General features: G+C 40.6%; 3 protein-coding genes across 6 annotated transcripts in view; 2 read left to right on the forward strand and 1 right to left on the reverse strand.

The window, feature by feature from the left end:
• Window positions 1–464: 464 nt before the first annotated feature.
• LOC136266829 (CXXC-type zinc finger protein 1-like) overlaps window positions 465–24159 on the forward strand; it is a 184069-nt gene continuing 160374 nt past the window's right edge. The window contains exons 1-4 of the mRNA XM_066061855.1: window positions 465–509; window positions 573–640; window positions 689–743; window positions 1668–1846. Of these exons, the coding sequence (XP_065917927.1) occupies window positions 575–640; window positions 689–743; window positions 1668–1846 (300 nt within the window). The 5' untranslated portion in view covers window positions 465–509; window positions 573–574. The remainder of the gene's footprint in view (window positions 510–572; window positions 641–688; window positions 744–1667; window positions 1847–24159) is intronic.
• On the reverse strand, window positions 2400–20494 carry LOC136266827 (uncharacterized). 4 transcript variants are annotated; one of them, XR_010706306.1, is made up of 3 exons: window positions 20376–20472; window positions 12358–12391; window positions 2400–2794 (listed from the first exon to the last, which is right to left on the reverse strand). XR_010706306.1 is itself a non-coding variant. In XM_066061851.1 (2 exons), exons 1-2 carry the CDS (start codon window positions 20380–20382, stop codon window positions 13543–13545), a joined length of 1740 nt encoding a protein of 579 aa, XP_065917923.1. In that variant the 5' UTR covers window positions 20383–20472; the 3' UTR covers window positions 13319–13542. The 4 variants fall into 4 exon arrangements, 1 of the variants encoding a protein (XP_065917923.1); XR_010706305.1 differs by lacking the exon at window positions 12358–12391 and having other exon boundaries at window positions 20376–20494; XR_010706307.1 differs by lacking the exons at window positions 12358–12391; window positions 20376–20472 and adding an exon at window positions 2843–4232.
• Window positions 21665–22753, forward strand: LOC136266121 (indolethylamine N-methyltransferase-like). The gene has a single exon (XM_066061087.1). The coding sequence runs from the start codon at window positions 21760–21762 to the stop codon at window positions 22552–22554; it is 795 nt and encodes a 264-aa protein (XP_065917159.1). The 5' UTR covers window positions 21665–21759; the 3' UTR covers window positions 22555–22753.

Genomic DNA, 24159 nt, shown 5'->3' on the forward strand with positions numbered 1-24159 from the left:
TCACATTAGACACCTTATAGTCAGCAACGGGATGGAAATTTTAGAAATCAAAGTGCCATTGTTACGCGCACACTTGTCATCACACACTCCATCATCCATCAAAGATCAGCTTACAATGAAACCTCTAACTGAGATAGAGCAGAAGGTCACAGACTTGGTACAAGAGTGCTTCTTAAATCAAAGAGCTTTAAGAATGCTTCTGAATAGTTGGGTTGAGAAAGATCTTATACCAGCCCACATTGAAAGTGGAGTGCTGATTGAACCACCATCACAATTTAACAGAGCTTACTATCCCACAAAGGCTGACATCAGGGTAATGGTAACAAAGTTATGAAAAAACAACGCAATGGACTCTTTGATCAAGATGCAGTAATGGAGCTACTACAAAGCACTGCAGGTATAAAGCATTACTTCCGGCAATACAACAGTGCAAAGAGATGACCCACTCCAAGCAGCTGCACATGCTTCAGTTGGCCGTCCAAAAGGCAAGAAACATTCTGCAGCTACAGGTACAGTTCATATCTCAGTCACTGAGTTATCTTATTATCTATAATTGTTTAATTAACAACTAGAAATGATGGATCATGGTGGTATATCACAAAGTGATAAATCACAGTTAACCAGTACCACAAGTGAACAGGTATCTATAGCCTTTGTAATGTAGCAGTATAAGTTATGTTGTATATAGGCATTACTTACTCACTCACAATTGATGGATGATAAATTCTCACATGCTAAGAAAGGTATAATATACATAGCTACATGCACATATTTCATATAAAGTTGTCATCTAAACTAAACGACCGAGATTGCATAAGCTTACTTCAATATTTTACAGAGTTTACATTTTATATACTAGAAGTGATATTGCTGCAAGTCTCCTATACACAGCTGTTGATCAGCTGTTTAACATCCATTATACCACTTTGACACCTCAGATCAACGAAACCACTCGCATATTGTCCTGAACACAGGGCGATATCGCCCTAACCTTACCTGTGGTTAGGACGATATCATATTATAGCCCTGACCACAATGCCTTTTATGCTGAGGCAACTAAAAAGCATCAGTTCCCTTCGATTCTCTATATTTATTGGGTTTCTTAAAGTTTTGCATTGTGGGCTTGAGTTTATTTAGCATATAGGCTTATAGCATTCTCTTCAAAAAAAATAATCAAATGAGTCATCATCACATAGTTTAACTACTACACACCACTAAATAATTCTTTGTGCAGTGTAGGGGTTGGTTCTCAAAACAGCACATTTCAACCATACGTAACCTCTACTCTTCAGCACTTACTCTAGTACCTTAGACTATTTCCTTAACTGGATTACTTGGCTAGAAATGGTACCACTAAAACTAGAAAAATCCACAATCATTTCTTTTTTGAATAGCACAGCCTAAAATTCAAACCCACAATAAATATCTACATAGCTTTGTAGTGGTGAATGTAGTTTTGTTTCTTCACATAATATTAGGTGAACATACCCAAGTGGTATATTACTTTTACCATGGCCACTCCTGATATATATGCCCACGCCCTCGGGCATATATTTACCCTTGTGGCCATGGTAAAACTATTAAATGTAAATATATCACACAAAGTATTTACAATGGTTGCATATGCTTTAGCTGATTTTGCATATAAATATACGTACTTATTGCAGGAAAAAAACGACAAGGATGTGGTCAGTGTGAGGCATGTACAAAGGCAGACTGTGGAAAGTGTCGTTATTGCCTTGATAAAAAGAAATTTGGTGGAAAGGAGAGACTTAAACAATGTTGTGTTCATAGAAAGTGTAGGAAAATTCACATTAGGGAAAACAAACTTTCAGAAAGCAGAAAGGTATGTATGTATTATGCAACTGTTTGAGCTAGATATAATCGGATTCGTATACAAACTTTTAGTCTTGAGTCTCTTGACCAACTTGTCCATAACAGGCAAATTACGTGCATACATACATATTTCATCCAAGTACATGCCAGTACTTCATGTAGTCAATATATCACGCACATCAGCATAAATGTAAATGTAGCCATGCAAACATTATAAGTGTAGCCATGTTACACATTAATATGTACGTATTCCAATTGGAGTGCATATAATGTGCTAAATTATTGTTATGTGCCTTTTAAATGATGTGGGACTAAAGTTAAGGTTAAGACAAAAATCTGCAAAATTTGTTCACTAGTTAGCTATAATGAGTTTACTCGTAGCAGTATGAGTCTACCTATCACTTGACATACTCATTCACCAATGTAACTTTACCCCTAAATCTTACAGTGAATTCTATGTGTACAGCTATACATAAACATGAATCATGTTTCCAAACTATTGAGACTAAGACATAGCTATAGACTTACAATGCTATGGGCGTATCTTTGTATAGACACTGAACTCAGTGGAACAACATGTCGAAGCATCAATCAAGTCATTACACACAATTACAAGTCAAATACTGTGTACATCAAACAGGCAAGTTATAAATAATGTCAGAATAATAACATACTGATTACATAAAGTAACTATGGGGAAATAAATCCTGTCAAGCTGTCACTATCTGCTAGCAGTATTTTCAGTTACCGTCTTATGTTGGCAAGTACTTTGAGACTAGACATCACAGAAGAACAGTGTAGGGAAATTTCAGTTACGCCACCTAGTCCATCAACTTTCTCCATCCAGCTGTTACTATCTGAGCAGAATAGGTCTCTAGATAGGATCATTGGTGATGGTAATTGTCTTTTCAGATCATTCTCAAAGGAGCTTTTTGGGGATGAGAAACACCATACAAACCTACGAGGGATTATAATGGAGTTTATATCAAACAATTCGGACACTTACAAACAATTTTTATCAGACAGCTCAGAAAATATTATTCAACACTGTAAAACAGTAAGCAGAGTAGGCACCTTTGCTACACAAGTAGAGATTTATGCTTTCTCTTATTTTCTACACCTACCAATTTACGTGTACAGTATGGTTGGATTGGCTTCATCTTGGAAATGGCTCCAGTACCAGCCAAAGAACACACTGAAGTATAATCCCCTACATTCCAATTTGCCATTGCCATCCCCAAGCAATTACCACATTGAACTGTGCCATACCATTGGGAACCACTTTGATCGTGTAATACCAATAAGTCAGTTATTCAAATCAGTATCGGACTCATCATATGACCAATACATAAAAGATTATCCAGCATTATCAGGGACAGAAAACAAAGAAAACATTATTGAACTGTAAACACATATGCACAAACTGTAGCTTGGTATCTCAGACATTGTAACATCTGCTCACGTTTCATATATACATTATATCATACAGTTTGATAGCATTAAGCAGACCATCAACTAGTTATAAATACACTCGAAACTGTAATACATAATTCCACGATGTAATGCTGTCTCATATAATTATAACAAGTCAAAGTGTACTGTATCTTTGAACTAGTTGGACATCAAAGCCATGAGTAAACCAAATTCCATGATTTGATATGCAAGTGAAACCTCAAGTGGCACCTTTTTAATGCCATGCTAAAAAGCTAAAAGTGGTACATATAATAATGATATCAAGATAATAAACTTGAAACCGTTGATCTATATGGCAATCCCTGGATCAGAGCTCGTTAACTTATTACATTGCAGTAAAGTGGACACAATTTTAAGACACACACAATTATTAACTTTTTGGGATACTTGAAACCTTACTTGGTGGTACTCATTTGTTCTAAAACTTTTACTACAAGCACAATGTGGGTTAAAGTATAAATCATAGCCCACCCATGTTTCTAAGTGCGATACGGAGGTATTTTTCACCATTCTTCAAAAAATGCAACACCACCCACCCACAATTATATGCATGCACACAACCACAGTCACCCATGCATGTGCACATATACGTATACACACACTACACAATGCAAAAAACCCAGTTGACTGGGCTACCCTTGCACTACTTGGGTGTGTACAGGTTATTAAACCCCAGTAGTGGGACTAGTACTCCACAAAAACACATGTGCTTGCAACTTTGAAGTTAGTTGTAAAAATGTCTAGCTATAGTTGTTCTCTTATTGTACATGCATATCTAGCACACAAATGCTGTGCTGTAGTTGTGTACTTATAAACCACACACTCCGCAGATTGGACATCAAGTTATGACTGTCACTCTAAGGTGGTTAGAGGCATTTGCAACTAGTGACTAGTGTAAGTACCGTAGATTCCCTAAAAATTTGGCAGAAATAAATTAATCTAATCCAAAACAGCCAAGCTGTAAAAAAAGTGTGCGGCCCTCAAAAAAGCTATGGTGAAAAAAGATGTGAAATCCAAGGTGGCGGCCAAGAAATGGCTGTGATGGTAGGTTAATGGTAAAAATTTTAATAACAACAATTCAGGTGAATTTTGGTGCCGCTTGGTCAATTGGCACAAAATTCACCTGAATAGTCGTTATTAAAATTTTTACCATTAACCTACCATCACAGCCATTTCTTGGCCGCCACCTTGGATTTCACATCTTTTTTCACCATAGCTTTTTTGAGGGCCGCACACTTTTTTTACAGCTTGGCTGTTTTGGATTAGATTTCACTTCTTTTTGTATTTGTATACCCCAAAGCCAGCCTATGGCCTGCTTTGGGACTTTTTTAACCTATCTTTTTTCTTTACCACAGGAAGAAGAAAAGATGAAGCAGATGTACCTTAAATATTTCTGATTTTATCAGTAAATGTACAAATTATATATATAATACATATATTTATTACAGAACTGTCCATGGTGGTTTCTGTGTAACTGAACACTCTTCAAGGCTAGCTGATCTCTCTACAGGGTGATTTGCTTGGAGCTGAACTATCAACAAGGTAACTTCTTCTAGCTGTTCTCTCTACAGGGTGATTTATTTGTAGCTGGATTCTGTACAGGTGATTTTTTTTGCTGCTGAGCTCTTTACAGAATGGTTTCTTTGTAGCTGAACTCTCTACAAGGTAACTTCTTCTAACTGATCTCTCTACAGGGAGATTTGTTTGTAGCTGAACTCTCTACAGGTGATTTGTTTGCAGCTGAACTATCTAGATGATGGTTTCTTTGTAGCTGAACTCTCTACAAGGTAATTTCTTCTAGCCTAACTCTCTACATGGTGGTTTCTTTGTAGCTGAACTCTCTACAAGATAACTTCTTCTAACTGATCTTTCTACAGGGCAATTTGTTTGTGGCAGAATTTTCTACAGGGTGATTTCTTTGCAGCTGAACTCTCTACATGGTGGTTTCTTTTTACTGTAACTGAACTCTCTACAAGGTAATTTCTTCTAGCTGATTTCTCTACAGGGAGATTTGTTTGTAGCTGAACTCTCTACAGGTGATTTGTTTGCTGCTGAACTATCTAGATGATGGTTTCTTTGTAGCTGAACTCTCTACAAGGTAATTTCTTCTAGCTGAACTCTCTACATGGTGGTTTCATTGTAGCTGAACTCTCTACAAGATAACTTCTTCTAACTGATCTTTCTACAGGGTGATTTGTTTGTGGCAGAATTTTCTACAGGGTGATTTCTTTGCAGCTGAACTCTCTACATGGTGGTTTCTTTTTACTGTAGCTGAACTCTCTACAAGGTAATTTCTTATAGCTGATCTCTCTACAGGGTGATTTGTTTGTAGCTGAATTCTATACAGGTGATCTGTTTGCAGCTGAGCTCTTTACAGAATGGTTTCCTTGTAGCTGAACTCTCTACAAGGTAACTTCTTCTAACTAAACTCTCTACAGGGAGATTTGTTTGCAGCTAAACTCTCTTCATGATGATTTCTTTGTAGCTGAACTCTCTACAAGGTGACTTCTTCTAGCTGATCTTTCTACAGGGTGATTTGTTTGTAGCTGATTTTTCTACAGGGTGATTTGTTTGCATCTGAACTCTCTATATGGTGGTTTCTTTGTAGCTGAACTCTCTACAAGGTGACTTCTTCTAGCTGATCTCTCTACAGGGTGATTTGTTTGTAGCTGAACTCTCTTCATGATGGTTTCTTTGTAGCTGAACTCTCTACAAGGTAACTTCTTCTAACTGAACTCTCTACAGGAAGATTTGTTTGCAGCTGAACTCTCTTCATGATGGTTTCTTTGTAGCTGAACTCTCTACAAGGTAACTTCTTCTAGCTGAACTCCCTACATGGTGGTTTCTTTGTAGCTGAACTCTCTACAGGTGATTTGTTTGCATGCAGCTGAACTCTCCACATGATGGTTTCTTTAAATTTGTAGCTGAACTCTCTACAAGGTAACTTCTTCTAGCTGATCTCTCTACAGGGTGATTTGTTTGTAGCTGAATTCTGTACAGGTGATTTGTTTGCAGCTGAGCTCTTTACAGAATGGTTTCTTTGTAGCTGAACTCTCTACAAGGTAACTTCTTCTAACTAAACTCTCTACAGGGAGATTTGTTTGCAGCTGAACTCTCTTCATTATGGTTTCTTCGTAGCTGAACTCTCTACAAGGTAACTTCTTCTAGCTGAACTCCCTACATGGTGGTTTCTTTGTAGCTGAACTCTCTACAAGGTGACTTCTTCTAGCTGATCTTTCTACAGGGTGATTTGTTTGTAGCTGAATTCTGTACAGGTGATTTGTTTGCAGCTGAGCTCTCCACGTGATGGTTTCTTTGTAGCTGAACTCTATACAAGGTAGCTTCTTCTAGCTGATGTCTCCACAAGGTCATTAGTTTGTAGCTGAACTTTCTACATGGTGGTTTCTTTGTAACTGAACTCTCTACAAGGTAATTTCTTCTAGCTGATCTCTCTACAGGGAGATTGGTTTGTAGCTGAACTTTCTACAGGTGATTTTTTTGCAGCTGAACTCTCCACATGATGGTTTCTTTGCAGCTGAACTCTCTACAAGGTAACTTCTAGCTGATCTCTCTACAGGGTGATTTGTTTGTAGCTGAATTCTGTACAGGTGATTTGTTTGCAGCTGAGCTCTTTACAGAATGGTTTCTATGTAGCTGAACTCTTTACAAGGTAACTTCTTCTATCTGATGTCTCTACAAGGTCACTAGTTTGTAAACGAATTCTCTACATGGTGGTTTCTTTGTAACTGAACTCTCTACAAGGAAACTTCTCCTAGCTGATCTCTCTACAGGGAGATTTGTTTGTAGCTGAACTCTCTACAGGTGATTTGTTTGCAGCTGAACTCTCCACATGATGGTTTCTTTGTAGCTGAACTCTCTACAAGGTAACTTCTTCTAGCTAATCTCTCTACAGGGCGATTTGTTTGTAGCTGAACTCTCTACATTATGGTTTCTTTGTAGCTGAACTCTACAAGGGGGTTTCTTCTCGCTGAATTATCTCTTTCTATAGTTGCATGAATTCCCTACAAGGTAACTTCTTCTAGCTGATCTCTCTACAGGGTGAATTGTTTGTGGCTGATCTCTCTACAGGGTGACCTGTTTGTAGCTGATCTCTATACAGGTTATTTGTTTCTAACTGATCTCTTGAATTCTCTTCGGGTGACTGCTCTATTAGGATGACTGCTCTATTAGGATGACTGCTCTATTAGGATGACTGCTCTATTAGAGTATCTCGATCTCGCACTTGCTACACCAAGTTGGATTTCGTGTTATAACTCCGTGGCTTTAAGTCTGATTCTTCCACACCATTGAAGAGCCTTTCTAAGATGATAACTCCATCTGTACAGCGATTTTCAAAGCATTACCCCAAGCGGTTTATCTGATAGACGTGGCAAGCAGTCGTTTCTTTATTAGCTAATCTCGATTGCGTAATTGTTACACACTGTTGGTTTTCTCGTTGTATCTTCCTGGTTTTTAGCTCGATTTCTTTCAAACCACAAAAGGTTTGAGGTTCAATAGTTAACTTATTCACCCACCGATTTTCAGCTTCTTCCCATACGCGGTTTACCCTGTAGGCGTGACAACATATTGGTGTTATTTCTCGTGAATAATCGCTCATAACTCTTTGCCTGTTTATCGTATTCCAGCCAAAGTTGGTACAGAGATGCGCCTTTATACCCCCTTCTGTGTGCCAAATTTCAAGGCGATCGGATATGGCGTTCGCGTTTTATAGCAGTTTTTGTAAGTGTGCGAAAAGAGGAAGAAAAATAAGAAGAAAAAAAAAAACCAAGAAACTAAGCCAATTTTTGAAGTCGCATATCTCGGGAACGCTTGAAGCGATTTCGCTCAAATTTGGAATGTGGAGTGCTGAAGGTGGAGGGAGTGTCCACAGCAAAAATCGTCTTGTTTCATCAAGGCAGCACAGAGCTACGGTGATGCGAAAATTGCGTTTTCTTTCTTCCTGTCAATATACTCACGGGTGTTACGCGCCGGCTTCTTGGGCCGCACGACACACTACCGTGTGTCTTGATTCTGTTCGTGTCTGGCCGAACAATTAGGAAAACAATGTACCAGCCCGGTGTTATTGTCGAATTTTTAAGGATCTATCCCTAATACAGTCTACACGCTTCATGGCTATGTTATTTGCGATCTGCTTACTGGTTACTTTCTGGATTTATTTCTACAGGGACCAACAGGAACGCCTTGTGGCGGAACTGACGATACTGGCCGTAACACTCACTTCGCTGCAGCACTATATACCGTGATTGCCTACATTATCCAGAAGAGATCAATGTCATTACTGCATCGCTTTTGTATACAGTCACTCGACACTAATAATAATAATAGAAACCACAATCAATATTATTAAACTAACTATCTCGTAATAATTAATTAAATCTCGCTAGCTCCCAGTTGCTGCATGAAGTGTTCCATGACTAGACAGAGCGTTATATCTGAGGATGTATCATGATTGTGGGCTCTAGGAGAGATGTTATTCTGTGAACAGAAACGAAGATCGTTTTGTGGTAGCCGTGATGTCACACGATGATATCGTTGGGCACGTTCGTTCCGTGAACAATTTTACACTTTTTGCTTAGGCAGTTCATCCAGCATCAAGGTAGCATAATATGTGAGGTCACTGGGAATCCTCAGTACTAAAGAAACCTTCGTCAATTAGTACTCCAAGTGCCGAAAAATTAGCACGCTTGTAATAGAAACTTTCTTTCCGCTTGCCGAAATTTAGAGCACATTGCGTTCAAAGCACGGGGAGTGCCGAATATTATTTTAGAGAATCAGGAATGTGCCCACAGTGGTCGGGCCCGACCAGTATTTAAATAAATCGACCACCACTATTAACTCACCGACCAGCACTAAAATGCATTGTAAAACCTGTGCTTGTAGTCTAGCTAACCAGCGTCGCTCTACTGCGAATCGCTATACTAACAAAGCAGAGATCGAGGACTGCGGAACCACAGGGGCGTAGGGAGGGGGGGTTCAGGAACCCCCCTGTAAAATTTGACTTCTGCAAGCAGGATCCTAACACACCATTTAGTGTGGCAGGACAAAATGAGTGAGTAATATAGTGTAATGGCAATTGATAAAGCTTGCATTCATCTCTCAAGGAAGGATTTACAGAGGTAACATGAGCCTTAGGCCTCTTCAAAACTTGTTAAAAAGATCGATATACTCTAATAAAGCAGTCAGGTATATACTCTAATAGAGCAGTCAGGTTTATATTCTAATAGAGCAGTCAGGTATACTCTAATAGAACATGCATGTATAAATATATCCATGTCCATATGAAGTTTTTCAGACATTCTAACATTAAATGCAAAACTTAGCATGACCTTATACTGCTATAGCTTTGGTGTGCAGTGTTTAAAGATATAGAGCTCCAGTAATTTATCACTTGTGTTATGCAAAATGAATTCATGCTATGCATATTTGTATAGTTATATTGCTTTGATTGTACATTTGTATCAGTGGATTCATGGCTCTTATACCACAGTGAGATAACTATCACTTACAGATTACTATGTGCATGTGTCTCTATGTGTTATGCTGTCTGTTTCCACTAGGTGGCTTTATCTAGTACTACCTTCATCGCGGGGCACTTATATGGATCACAATTAATGTACTTTTTGCATACAATATAGCAATTTGCTGAGTTTTGATTCATTAAAATATTGAAAGTCTCTCAGCGGCTGGGGGCTGTGCCCCCAGACCCCTGCTTCTGGTAACTCAATGCTGGTGCTGGAACCCCCCTTCAAAAATCCTGGCTACGCCCCTGGAACCATAATCATAAAAATGAGTGCTAAATAGAATTATTGGAATATACGGTTAGTTGCCTATTTATTCAAACGAAATTAGCACGTTTTATGATATGTCGCTTTCTAAATGGTTAAAGTCACCAGCTGCTAAGTGTGCTCGTGTCAAAGAAAACAGTGACAGTGAAGACGAAGAAAATGAGCAAGCTTGCCTAGAAAATGAAAGTATGGCAACAGAATTTTTACACTCAAGCGATGGTAATGCGTCTCAGTCGTCTGTGAGTGGATCAAGCAGCTCTTCTAAGCAATCAAAATGTTTTAATGTATCATGGCTGGATGGAAGGAGGCACTGGCTAAAGTACGAGAAAGCTACAGGTATGTTTTGTTTACTTTGCCAAAAATACAACAAGCGTCCGTACGATCGTGATGTTAGGAATAAAACAGGATGTTCTAGGATTAGATTGCAGAGCATTATTAGTAATGAAAAAAGTGCAGCCCACCAGGACTGCTTGAAACTGGAGTGTGAATCAGCCAGTACAGTAAACATTGCCAGTGCAATTAATCCTAGTGTACCATTAAACGCCATTCAACAGGCATTTGGATGTTTATACTTTTTAGTTAAGCAGAAGATTGCTCACACAACCAATTTTGAACCGTTGCTGGATTTTTTTAGATTATCTCGGCCTCCATGTGAAAATGAATATTCGAGTAGCTAAAAATGCTACTTACACCAGTCGCAAATCCATTCAGGAAATGGTATCAATTCTTTCTGAGGTAATAGAAAATAAAATTTTGAGTTGTGTAAACAATTCTGATCACATTGCAATAATGTTTGATGAAAGCACAGATTGTACAGTTACTGAACAGCTTGTAATTCATTGTCGGTATATTGAAAAGGATACCGGTGAGTTAAAGTCCCATTTTTTGAAGGTTATTGATGCCCTCGGACCATGTGAATCTGCTGAAGATGAAGGTGACTTGCCTAGAGCTGTCAGCTTGAATGCAGATACAATTACAGCTCATATTCACAAGTACTTAACAGATATCAAACTTGACATGAAAAAAATCCGAGGTATAGGAACAGATGGTGCATCAACTATGATGGGGTGTAGGAATGGTGTAGTTGCACAACTGAAAAGAATCAGACCATCGGCCATTGGTGTACATTGTGCAGCTCACAGGCTGAACCTGGCGTCATCACAAGTTGGTGATGCTGTTCCATATGTTAAGAAATTTAACACTATTATACGTCAATTGTTTGACTTTTTTACTAACAGTGCAGTTCGTACCGCTGGATTGAAAGAGGTACAAAGCCTTCTTCAAGACAAACAGAGCAAAATCTTAGAACCTTGTGCCACAAGATGGCTCAGTATTGAATGCAGTGTGCACAGGATAAAGGATTGTTTTGTTTCTATTGTGCTAAGTTTAGAGCGGGAAGGTACTGAGAGGTCTGAAGCTAAGGCCATTGGTTTAAGTCAACTAATTTTGGAATACAAGTTTGTTTGCACCATGCTTCTACTGTGCGATGTTTTACCTCATATTACACATTTATCAAAATGTTTCCAAATAGAGGCTGTGGACTATAGTGTAATCCCAACAATGTTATCATCAACAATTTCAACATTGCAGCAACTGATTACTAGTGATGGTTCAAATTTTGCCACATTACAAAGCTACTTAAGGAAGCTTGAACAAGCTAATATCACTGTTACAAAGCCAACTAATTTAGGGGAAAAAATTTTTTTGGAGAGTATTAGAAAACCCTTTTTAACAAGTTTAATTGATAACCTTAAAAAAAGATTTGAAGATAAGTCCATACTTACTGCTTTTGATATATTTCATCCAAAAAAGGTTCCTAGAGTTTCGAATGATGAAAATGATTCCTCTGATTCATTAGAACAAGAAATTTTCATGCAATATGGCAATGCTCACATCAAGAATTTAGCAGAACATTACCAGGGAGATAATGATGTGTCTGTATGTGGCAGCCCAGATCAGTGTCTAGAGGAGTGGAGTTCTTTTAGGCAATACATGCACGACAATTATCTAAAACTACGGCACAAGGACGTCATCAGGGAACTCTGCAGTAACAAAACAATTTCTTGTATATATCCTAACATGGGTACTTTTGCAGAAATATGTCGTGTGGTTCCTATACATACTTCAGATGTGGAGAGGACTTTTTCTCAATTAAAATTAATAAAAACAAGGATTAGAAATCGCTTGAATGAAGGTACCCTTGATTCATTACTAAGAATTGCTGTTAAAGGATCATCATCACCTCAGGAGTATCTCATACAAGAAGCAGTAGAACTCTGGGCGAGAAAAAAAAACAGACGATTACAATTATAGCTACTTAAAAGTATTATGGTTTGAAAGTTTTATTTTGTACAGTAATAGTATTAGTAAAACAGTTCTATACATTATTATCAGTTTGTTTCCCTTAAGAATAAAGATTGATGTAGACAATATTGTCTCTTACACTACAATATTTGATTAAAATTGCTTCCAGGCCCAGTCTTTTGACAGCTGTTCTTAAAATTTTTCCTGAGGGAGCATGTCCCCAGGCCCCCCTAGCTAGAGTATGCTGAGTGCACTTCGCGCACAGAAGAAAGTCCCTCGGCTACCAACCACCACTCTTCAAAACCTGGGCACATCCCTGAGAGATGCCGAAATTTTAGGGAATCTATGGTATACTGTTTATGCACCTACATATTGTACCCCAAGTACAAGCTAAACAGGTGGAGTTTACAAATAAAATGTTCCACAGGTGTGGATGGCCATACTTTTTTCACTTTGAGTCATTGTTTCTCATCACCACCTGCATCATCCTGACAACTCATTCCCATTGTATAAATTCACACAAGCCGCCACTTCGACACATGTGTTCTTTACACTGCTGTGATGCCATAGGTACTGGCTACTGCTAACCCGGCTTGACGTTTTCGATCACTGCCATTTCCCAGCTGTGCAAGATCCGAGTCTAACGTGAAAGGAAGCGGTGTGAGCTTCAATTTTTTCAAAACTTCGGCAAAAGCACATTCAGTCTCTCCGTGATTATTTTAAATTGTGTAACATTGTCACTACAACATAAAACCCAATCCCACAATGACTCCACCTATATGCCCATATGAATTGCATACATTTTTAGAGACCCTTGGATCTTTGTGGATTTTAAACACCTCACTTTGCTCGGTTTTAAAATCCACAAAGATCCTTGTGCTAGGTCTCTAACCTGAGACGGATGCGGGAGTGTCTCCAAATACCGGTCGTCTCAGCTACCAGGTTCTCTTGCTGGAATGTTTGACGAAAGCCACTTGACCTCTATCACCATGCACCACGAGGCGGGAAAGATTTTATATAACGCACACACACACACAGCTCACGTGTACAACCGAAATTGAAAATACCTATAGCCTAACCTAGTACAATAAGATAAAACATAAACTTGCTATATTAGAGTCAGTCAGTCTTCATTCTCGACATCCTCCGGGCGGCGGCGTAGCATTTCAGTCCATTCACTTAACTGCCTCCTTGCTCTTAAGGCTGCTCCCCTGGGATGTCTGTGAGAGATCTGGTTATTCTGTTGTGCTGGCAGCTCAGGTTCTTGCTCAAGTGTTTCCACGTCTGTTGGAGAATGTGTCACTTCCAAGGGATATAGACGTGCAATTGGACGATTAGTGCGTCCACTTGTCGTGCGTAATGTCACTGATCTGATAAATCCATCCTTCCCCTTCATAACTTCTTCAACCACTCCAAGTCTCCACTGGTTTCTAGGACAATCATCATGTATTTGCACCACATCGCCTGTCTTGACTGTTTGTTCTGTGGTGCCTGTTGTGCGGTGCACTTCTCGTAACGAAGTCAGATATTCCTTCTTCCATCGTGATTGAAAGTGCTGTAATAGCAGGCCTTGTCGGTCTATCTTACTTCTCAACTGGTCTGCAGAATGGTAATCAGGGTCAGATATCTCTTCATTTGTAACATTTGGATGTGGTAGAGGAACAATTCGGCGCCCACACAACAAATGAGAGGGTGTTAATGGCTCAAGGTCTTCAGTGGCAGATGAGAGGTGTGTTAGAGGTCGATCATTGAGCACTGCTTCGACTTCAACAATGGTGGTTTGGAGGACAGTAAGTGTGATAAAGGCACGGCCTAAGGTCTTCTTCAGAGACATCTTCACCATTCCAACCAGCCTCTCCCAAAAGCCCCCATACCAGGGAGCTCTCTTGGGAATGAATTGCCATGTTGTGCCCTTGTGTAGAAGAGCAGACTTCAGTGTAGGTGACTGGAACAATTCATGTAACTCCTTTGCTGCTGATGTATAAGTTGAAGCATTGTCTGATATGATCAGACGGGGCAATGACCTGCGGGCAGCAAACCTTCGGAAAGCCTGTAGAAAGGTTTCTTCTGTAAGGTCAGTTACAACTTCAAGGTGCACAGCCCAGGTACTAGCGCAGGTGAACAAGCACACATATGCCTTATACTCACCGACCATTCCTTCCCTCTTCACGTACATCGCTCCCGTAAAATCAACTCCAGTCACACTGAAGGGAGGGCCATCTTGTACTCTGGCCTGTGGCAGCGGTGGTGAATCAGGGACAGGGAATGGTTTTCCAGCAACTCTACGACAGATCACACACTTCCGAAGCAACCTCGCCACTACTCTCCGTGCTGCAGGAATCCAGAAACGTTGCCTCAGAGCAGTCACTGTAGTATCTGTGCCCCCATGTAGTTGAGTGGCATGAGTAGCATACACAATCAAGGCGGTTAGTCTGTGATTGGGGGGGAGAAGATAGGGGAACTTGGTATTGTGGTCAACTGGAGCATTATGTATCCTCCCACCACAACGGAGGAAATTGTCAGAGTCTAAAAACAACCTGAGCTGTCTGACAAGTGGGAGACGTCTACTGGATGTCCGTCCCCTGTGTAAAGAGTGGATTTCCTTCAGGTAAGTTGAATGTTGGCAGCTTTGGATCCACACATTCTGGGCATTGCTTAGTTCACTGGCAGTAATCGGTCCTACAGGCTTGGATCCATGTGATTTGATACACTCAATAAATCGCAACACGTATGCAGTGATGTACAACAGTTTAGATAGAGTACCATACCTCTCTATGTCAATGACGGCTGCCACAGTAGGGTGCTGATCGCCTTTGGTTGTTTCTTCAACTGGGTCCGGTGATTGCAACTCAGCATCTGTAACAGTAAGTTGAACATTTAGTATGTCAGTAGCACTCCATGTTGGCCTTAATTATTCATGAACAATCCACTCTGGTCCATGTGTCCACATAGTTGAGGCTTGTAAAGCTGAGAACGAAATGCCTCTAGTTAACAAGTCCGCAGGATTGTCTGCAGATGGACAGTAACCCCACCATTGGACAGGGCAAGCTTTAGTGATTGCTGACACACGATTGGAAACAAACTGCTTCAGTTTCTTATCACTGTTGAGCCAATGAAGTACGATTTGGCTGTCACACCACATATGGACTGAGTTGATCCTGTGATGAATTGACGAACTGATCCAAGTAAACATCTGAGCTGCAGTAGTGGCACCCATCAGTTCTAGTCTAGGAAGTGTGAGTTGTTTCAGGGGGGCCACTGTGGATTTCGAGATCACAAATGATGTTTCACTGCCTTAACAAAAGTATGCCACTGCTCCATAAGCCTTAGTGCTTGCGTCACAGAATACGTGTAGTTCAATTGGAGCATCTGTACTTAATCCATCCTTAAAGTAACACCTAGGAAAGGAGATTGCGTGTAGTTGTCGGAGATAATCTAGAAGGGTCTTCCATTGTTGTTGGCTCTCTGCCGGGAGTGGACTGTCCCATGATAACTTGTTCTGCCATAGTTGTTGCTGCAGTAATTTGGCACTAATCATAACCGGGGACGCAAAACCCAATGGGTCAAAAATCATGGAGGATTGCTGCAACACTTTGCGCTTTGTGGCTGGAGAATTGTCAAGTGGTAAGGCCTTCTGAGAGAGTGACAAATTGTCATTGGCAGTGTCCCACACAGGTCCAAGTGTGTTTATCTGTTTGCCACTATCCATAACTTGATCCTTCTCTGCTGCAGTAGTCAATTGTGCACTGTTAGATGCCCAGCTTCTTAAATTAAAGTTGGCGTCAGATAGTGCCTTTCTGGCCTCAGTGTAGTACACAATGGACTCTTCTTCGGTAGAACACCCTGACAGAATATTGTCCACATACAGATTCTGAAGAAGATCCTTGGATGTAGTCGAACTACAATGTGTGAGATGACAATGAAGGGCAGCATACAGCATAAATGGCGAGCTGGCCGATCCAAACAAGACAACTTTGAATCGGTATGTTTGAAGTGGGCTATTGGGATCATCAGGACAGCAGGGCCAGAGAAAACGAGTGTAGTCACGGTCCTTGGCGTGCAACTGAACATGTAGGAATGCCTTTTCAATGTCAGCGCTAATACCAAATTTGTGGCAACGGAAATGGATGAGGATAGCTGGTAGTTCTCGTAGAAAGGGAGGCCCAGTTTCTAGACAGTCATTGAGACTTGCCAAATGCTTGGCTTCACGGCTGCTGCAGTCATACACGATCCTGAGCGGTGTTGTTGCTGAATCCTTGTGCACACCGTGATGTGGTATGTAATGGCATGGCTTGGCTAATTCTGAGATTGGTACCTGCTCAATGAATCCACGTCTCAGTTGTTCCTCTATTATGCTGTGGTAAACTTTAAGCATGCCAGTAGTGTTGCTTAGTTTACGAGTAAAGGACCTCACACGTCGTTCACAAGTGGACTTGTTTGTAGGTAGCATGGGGTGGCTGGATTTCCATGGAAAGCTCACAATGTATGTACCATCACTCTGCCGACTTACTGAGTTGTGAAGGTACTCCTGTAGGAAGTCAGATGATTCCTTACTCAGCCCAAAGTGTGTGCTTTCTACTGGGGTGATACCACTTGAGTCGAACAGTGATGCTGAACTAAGATGAAATACACTGGATGCTATAGAGCTGGTGTAGTTGTATAGTAGTCCAGAAAGTAAGTACCCAATCTTAGTCTGAACAGCAGTAGGACCTGGTCCTCGAACTATGGCTTCCTGCACAATGGACCAGTAAGCATCAGCTCCTATAAGCATTGAGATGTTGATTGCATCACTGTCTGAGATTGCATGGTTAAGGTGTAGCCCCTTCAAATATGGCAGTTGCTTAATATAGGAATAGGGAAGGTTATGGAGTGGCTGGGTGATTCTCGAAGTGACAAGAACATTGATAGGAATCTGAATGCCTTCTGTAGTTTCTAGGCAGATTGTGGCAACAGGAAGAGTCTGGTTGGAAACCTCTGATGCTCCAAATGCAGCAATTGCAACTGATTCTCTTCTTTGAACATTAAGGTGCAGAGAGTTGGCGAGAGTTTGTGTGATAAATGAGCGTTGTGCTCCCTCGTCTAGTAATATGTTTGCTTGTGCAGAAAAGTTGTTAGCTCTCACTGTAGCAACAGCTATCTTCAGAAAGCATACCTTAGTTGGCTGAGGATGTGATATCGTGGAATTTATCAAATTCTGTGCAGTTTGAGTGGGGGGAGTAGATTGCTGTTCTGAAGTTGGTCTCTGTGTGTTAGGAGGATTCTGTTGGTGATGTGTCCCTCGACACAAGCTGGTATGATGTCGCTCCTTGCAGTGTTTGCAGCGGCCCTTCGACTGACATTGACCAACTCTGTGGTGACCAAGGCAATTAAAACAGAGCTTATCACGCTTGACAATGTCCATGCGTTTAGACTGGTCTGGGATAGTGTCACACTGTGTAGCTGGGTGTGGTCCCTTGCAAAATACACACTTAAGCTTCCTAGGTTCAGGTTTCCTCATGGCCCCTGTGTGAAATGAAGCTGTGGAGTGGTGTTCGTCTGACTGAGATGGAGAAACTAGGGCACCAGCTTCAAAGACTCTTATCTCTGTGGCAATTGATTTCCTTAGCTTGTCAAGGGTCCACTCTAGGCTGCTGTGCTCTCTGGCCAGGTTTTTTCTCACATCAGCAGGAAGTCTCCCTAGTACCATAGGAACTAACAGGGCCCCATAACTCATTGTTGATTGACCCAAGGCTGACAGACCACGAACATGATTTCAATGGCATCATGGAAGGCCCTCAAACCAGTTATGTTGTTGCTAACACGTGGCAAGTTCATCAGTGAATGCATATGGGCATTAATGATTCTCTGTTGATCACCAAACCTGTCCTTCAACAGATCTAAGGATTGTTGGTAATTAACACTGGTCAAGGGAAATCCAGCAATTGCCCTTGCAGCTTCACCTTCAAGGTGTGCCCTCAGATAGTTCAGTTTCTGAACATTAGTCAACACATTGTTGGAGTGCACAGCAGAATCAAAGGAGTCCAAACATGTCTGCCACTTAAATGGGTCGCCTCCAAATGTGGGTAAAGTTAGCTTGGGGAGGCGGCTGACATTCTGGGACATACCAGCAAAGGTGTTAACATACCCCTGAGCCTGAGCGAGATTTGCTCCTTCGTTGGATTCAGTTCGCTGCTGTTGTTGAGGGGTGTCGGTCACAGATGCATCTTCATTTGATGGTTGAACAATGGCTGAATGACTTGCTGATTGATCACTAACTGTATGGCTTGATGGCTGATCACTGACAGTGTGATTGGATGGTCGGTCACTAACCGAATGACTTGACAATTGATCACTGATTGAGTTACTGGATGGTGGGATCATGACACTCTGCGGTTGAATGGGTAGAGCTTGAATATTGAGTGGCTTTGGTCTGGCCAACACTGCTTTGACTACTGTAATTTTCTCAGCCACATTGAACATTATTTCCTCGGAATCCAAAATTTCTGATTCAAGTGAGTCTGGATCCTCAATTGTAGCAACAATTTTTGTGTCAAGTTCCGCAATGGTACATTTCTTGGCTTCGATTTGCTCTAACGATGTTTGAAGGGTGGCAGTGTTTCTCTCATCAGGAACATCGCTGCTCTCCAGAATGGCGTCAATCTTCCCAAAAACTCGAGTGAGGTGAGCGCGATGAGCCCTTCGTGACGCTCGGAGGTGTGAAACTTCCATCGCCATAATTTGCTTTCGGTAACTGAAATAAAACCAACAAGAACAGAATCAAGATAATGAGTCGCTTGCCTTACTGGGTACTGTTCTCCTTTGCCACGGTACCACGACTTTTAAGCGGCGGGTTAGAAAGTGTAAGGCTAACGACTCGCGATTGCATCACAGCACCAATGAGACGGATGCGGGAGTGTCTCCAAATACCGGTCGTCTCAGCTACCAGGTTCTCTTGCTGGAATGTTTGACGAAAGCCACTTGACCTCTATCACCATGCACCACGAGGCGGGAAAGATTCTATATAACGCACACACACACAGCTCACGTGTACAACCGAAATTGAAAATACCTATAGCCTAACCTAGTACAATAAGATAAAACATAAACTTGCTATATTAGAGTCAGTCAGTCTTCATTCTCGACATAACCTACACTTAGGGAAGGTTTTCAAATTATAGAATGCTCAATACTTTTGTCATCACTTTTCCCAGGAAATCTGAAGCCATAGCAACTTCTTACCAGACCATGCCTTAGGTTGCAACCCGCCTATAGAAACCACTTTTTCGAGGTGGGGACATAGTGGGGCTTAGACAAGCTTCTCAGCCCCAATACTGGGGAATATAACACTAGACTTTATCAAATCTCCTGTACTACCCCACCCTAGGGCATGACATTGATAGGTGCATAATTGACTGATTATAATAAAAAAGTCAATACTGTAAGTTAATTAATTAACCCTATACAAACCATGAAGTGAAAAGCTCACAATGCATGCTACACGAGGCTTTCAATCACAATAAAAACTACCTAGATTACAAATATTTTTCAAAACTGTACATCAAGAGTGCCCACCGTCAATCCCTTCCCAATGGAAAGATCTACCAGACTATATCACCCAAGACGATTCATTACACCAAACTCATCCACTTATTTGCACCAAAAAGTTTTTATTAAAGGATTGGAACAATCTACCATCTAATAAACAACATTAACTCTTTTTCAGCGGAACTTTATACAGCACTGTGTCAAACTAAACAACATCATTGTAACTACATCCTGTGATTGCACTAATTAATTTCTTTTCCTGAGTACATCAACTGTGCTGTCTTCTCAGTAATGATTAAATAAAAATAAATAAAAAAGACCACTACATCTTTAAAGTTAGCCCTATTCACTCGTGACACACTGGCTGAGGAATAGGCCTACAGTCCTTCGTGATCACTACTGAGGTGCACATACACGAGTGAAACTACATACCTTCCATAGTGAAACAGCGAAAATCGCCACCTGTTCAATAGCACTAATAGTCCAACAACCACCTGAGGTCACCACTAAGGTCACAAGGAAGGGTTAATACCTGGCTTTGGTACGCGGAGAAACACGGGTGACCATAATACCTAATTATTCGCAGGTTCGGAGTTTTCGCTCCCTTTTACTAACAGCCTCATGAGTGAAGTCATTGTCTCTCACGCGCTCGATCATGCGAAAGTCGAGCGCGTGGGCGTGTGAGGGCTAGACTATTGTAACACACTCCAGATGTCTTACTTGGCCGAATTTGATGGGAGAGAGTACCTTAAGATTTTCTACTGCACAGTCTGCACTTCTGACGGAAGTTCACTCGGTCCTTCGTGATCACATGCACTACTGAGGTGCACATACACGAGTGAAACTACATACTTTCCATAGTGAAACAGCGAAAATCGCCACCTGTTCACATAGCACTAATAGTCCAACAACCACCTGAGGTCACCACTAAGGTCACCACCAGACATGGGGCCAAGTACATGAGTACTTATACTTAAGTACACTTAAGTACAGATTTGAAAGTACTTGTACTTTACTTAAATACTTTCTTAAATTCCCCAATGTACTTGTACTTATACTCAAGTACTTTGCTAAGTACTAAGTACTTGTATGTACTTGAGTACTTAAAGTACTTTTAAGTGCTTGTAAGTACCGCAAACATTGTACATAGTTTGTACACAGTGGGTGTACAATGAGAATAACAAAATTGTATGAAGGTGCCGTTTACAACTTCTTGCAATTCTTCTACTGTCTTCCCCAACCTTACTGTGTATCATGTTGCCACGATTAACGATGTCGCCAATGCTGTTGTTCAAGTCAGTGCGTTTTAAGAGTTTAAGAGAGAGAATAGTTGACAAAAACCAACCCCCCTAGGCACACTTACATACTACAATACACTGAATACAGCATATATTTTACTACAGCAAAATGTACTTGTACTTTACTTAAGTACTTCCAGCATGTACTTGTACTTTACTTAAGTACTTCCAGCATGTACTTGTACTTTACTTAAGTACTCTCTTGATTGCTGCTGGAGTACTTGTACTTGTACTTGGAAAATTCAAAAGTACTTGTACTTTACTTAAGTACTTTTAAATGTACTTGGCCCCATGTCTGGTCACCACTAAGGTCACAAGGAAGGGTTAATACCTGACTTTGGTACGCGGAGAAACACGGGTGACCATAATACCTAATTATTCGCAGGTTCGGAGTTTTCGCTCCCTTTTACTAACAGCCTCATGAGTGAAGTCATTGTCTCTCACGCGCTCGATCATGCGATAGTCGAGCGCGTGGGCGTGTGAGGGCTAGACTATTGTAATATACGAACACACTCCAGATGTCTTACTTGGCCGAATTTGATGGGAGAGAGTACCTTAAGATTTTCTACTGCACTTCTGACGGAAGTTCAGAAGAAAAAGGGTTTGCGCTATTTCACCGAAAGCAAGTTATCCAATTCTTCAAGAAGTATAACTCCAAATGGGATAACAACACTGCCAGATTACTAGAGTTTAGCGGAGGTGCATCAGTAGCAGGACTGATCAGTGCTGTACCATACGTTAATCAGATAATATTCTCTGCTTACACTGAAGGTGAACGCAAGGAGGTTAAACTGTGGAAATTTGAAGAAGATGGAGCGCACGATTGGAGTGATCATTTCAAGCTTGTAGTTAATGAACTTGAGAACATCACGGGGGATACTGCTTGGAGCGATAGAGAAAAATCACTGCGTCAACGCATCACTACTATCATAGGTTGTGATATTTTTCAAGACTGCCCACTATCAATCAAACAAGATCCTTTTGAAATAATTTCAACAAGTCTTTGTCTGGAAGCAGTCTGCAAAACGTACCTTGAATACAAGGCAGCTGTGAAAAAGCTTGTGACCCTTTTAAAACCTGGTGGTTTTCTTACCATGTTTGTTGTGGAGCGAGAAACATTCTACATGGTTGGGAAAAAGAGATGGCCTTGCTTTCCTGTTACACTAGAGCAGGTGAAAGAAGCTTTAGCTGATGCTGGGATGGTAGTTCTTGTAGCTGAACGTGATCCTGCACCAATGAATCAAATACAGAATCCAACTGTATCAGACTATAAAGCTGTGTTGTTTGTAGCAGCTCAGAGAGTGGAATTTTAAAGGTGTGAATTTATTATGTACGTAGTCATACTGACCAATTCATTTATACATAGAAATAATATATCTAGGACATTTTGCTGAACAGTTATAATAACAAGCCAATATAGTATTTATAGCACCAAATTTCTGAGTGTATACAGTGTGTAGCTAAACTTCTGTGCTATGTGTGCATTGCAAATGTGCTGTATTAGTTTCTCGACATACCCCCTCGTGCTTTTTTGTACACATGCGGTGGTGCTTTATGCATTAATTACAGTATATGACTAATTGGTACTGTATGGAAAATGCAGTACACTTCAGCACTTGATCCTCCCACACTAAGTACAATGTATAGATATATGGCACTTTGTATCGTTTGCAAAAGGTAACATACTAAGAATAGAACTAGTTTGGGGAGGTCGTTGATATAAAGGATTATAAGAGCGATATAAATCAAAAAATAGGATTATAGGAGTGGTCCTACTATATTTCCCCTAGGGAATTCCTAAAGTAGTTCTGAGCACTTGTTATTGATTTTTGATGTGCACTTTGTTGAAGGTTTGAGAAATATATTTATCATTAGAGGTGTACCGATATAAGAAAACTAAACCGATCCGATACCGATACGATATGGATTAATCATTTTCAAACCGATACAATACCGATACGATATACCGATATAACTAAGTGTAGCTATTTATGTTTGAAGAACCACATATGCCATGTTTAACTTTATTTTAGCTACTGAAGAAACTACTGAAGACAGTATTAAGATTATTGGCTATGCTTGGTTACCCATGGTGGTGTGGCCTCTATTGACAGCTCAGACTATAAGGCACCCACAAATATTTTAATACATGCCCCTGCCAAGATTAGTCCGGATTACTCCGCATTTTAATGGCTTGTAGAGATGGCTGGTTGTTTTATGCTGTGCTCTTGGTTCATCTTTTTGCTGTTTCCCCAGGCTCATCACTATGAGTGTTTGTTGTATGATTGGTAAGCTTTTTGTGACAACAAAACAGTAATTATCCACGCACTCAGATGGCTTCGCATAACGTACTGCTTTTAGGCAAGGAAGATAACTACTGTTTCCCGCCCTTGTTAGCTAAATAGTAGGGTTTATAATATGGCTTGATCATTGGACAGTGTCCTCAAGATAGTTCAGTTGTATATCGGTGTATCGTATCGGTTTTTAGCAGCAATATCGGCTCCCACCGATATAGTAGAAATGTCTATATCGGCCACCGATACGATATGTATCGGTATATCGGTACACCGCTAGTTATCATCCCATCCAAGACTGCACACCCAGTCATAAGAATAACTAGTTGTGATTGGCTCACTATAGTGCAATGATGTAATGTCAGAGTACATAGATTTTGTTCAGGGTTAATGCCTTATTACACTTTGTAACAAGTCATAATAATATGCCTTCTAGAACACCAACACTACCTTTTCATGGTGTACAGTAGGGCTGAAACGGTTATATGTAACAGTTATAACACGGGCATGAAGGCTTTGCCTGATATGTATGCCCAACTGTCCGAGGTCATACATATCAGGCAAAGCTCGAATGTCCCGTGTTACAGCTAATATGTAACACCAAAAGTAAATAATGTAACACTT

The sequence above is a fragment of the Dysidea avara genome, chromosome 9, assembly GCF_963678975.1.
Source record: "Dysidea avara chromosome 9, odDysAvar1.4, whole genome shotgun sequence".
NCBI lineage: Eukaryota > Metazoa > Porifera > Demospongiae > Dictyoceratida > Dysideidae > Dysidea > Dysidea avara.

Coding starts and splice junctions, on each gene's coding strand:
- LOC136266121 (XM_066061087.1), top strand. CDS start 21,760: ATGTCTTACTTGGCCGAATTTGATGGGAGAGAGTACCTTAAGATTTTC.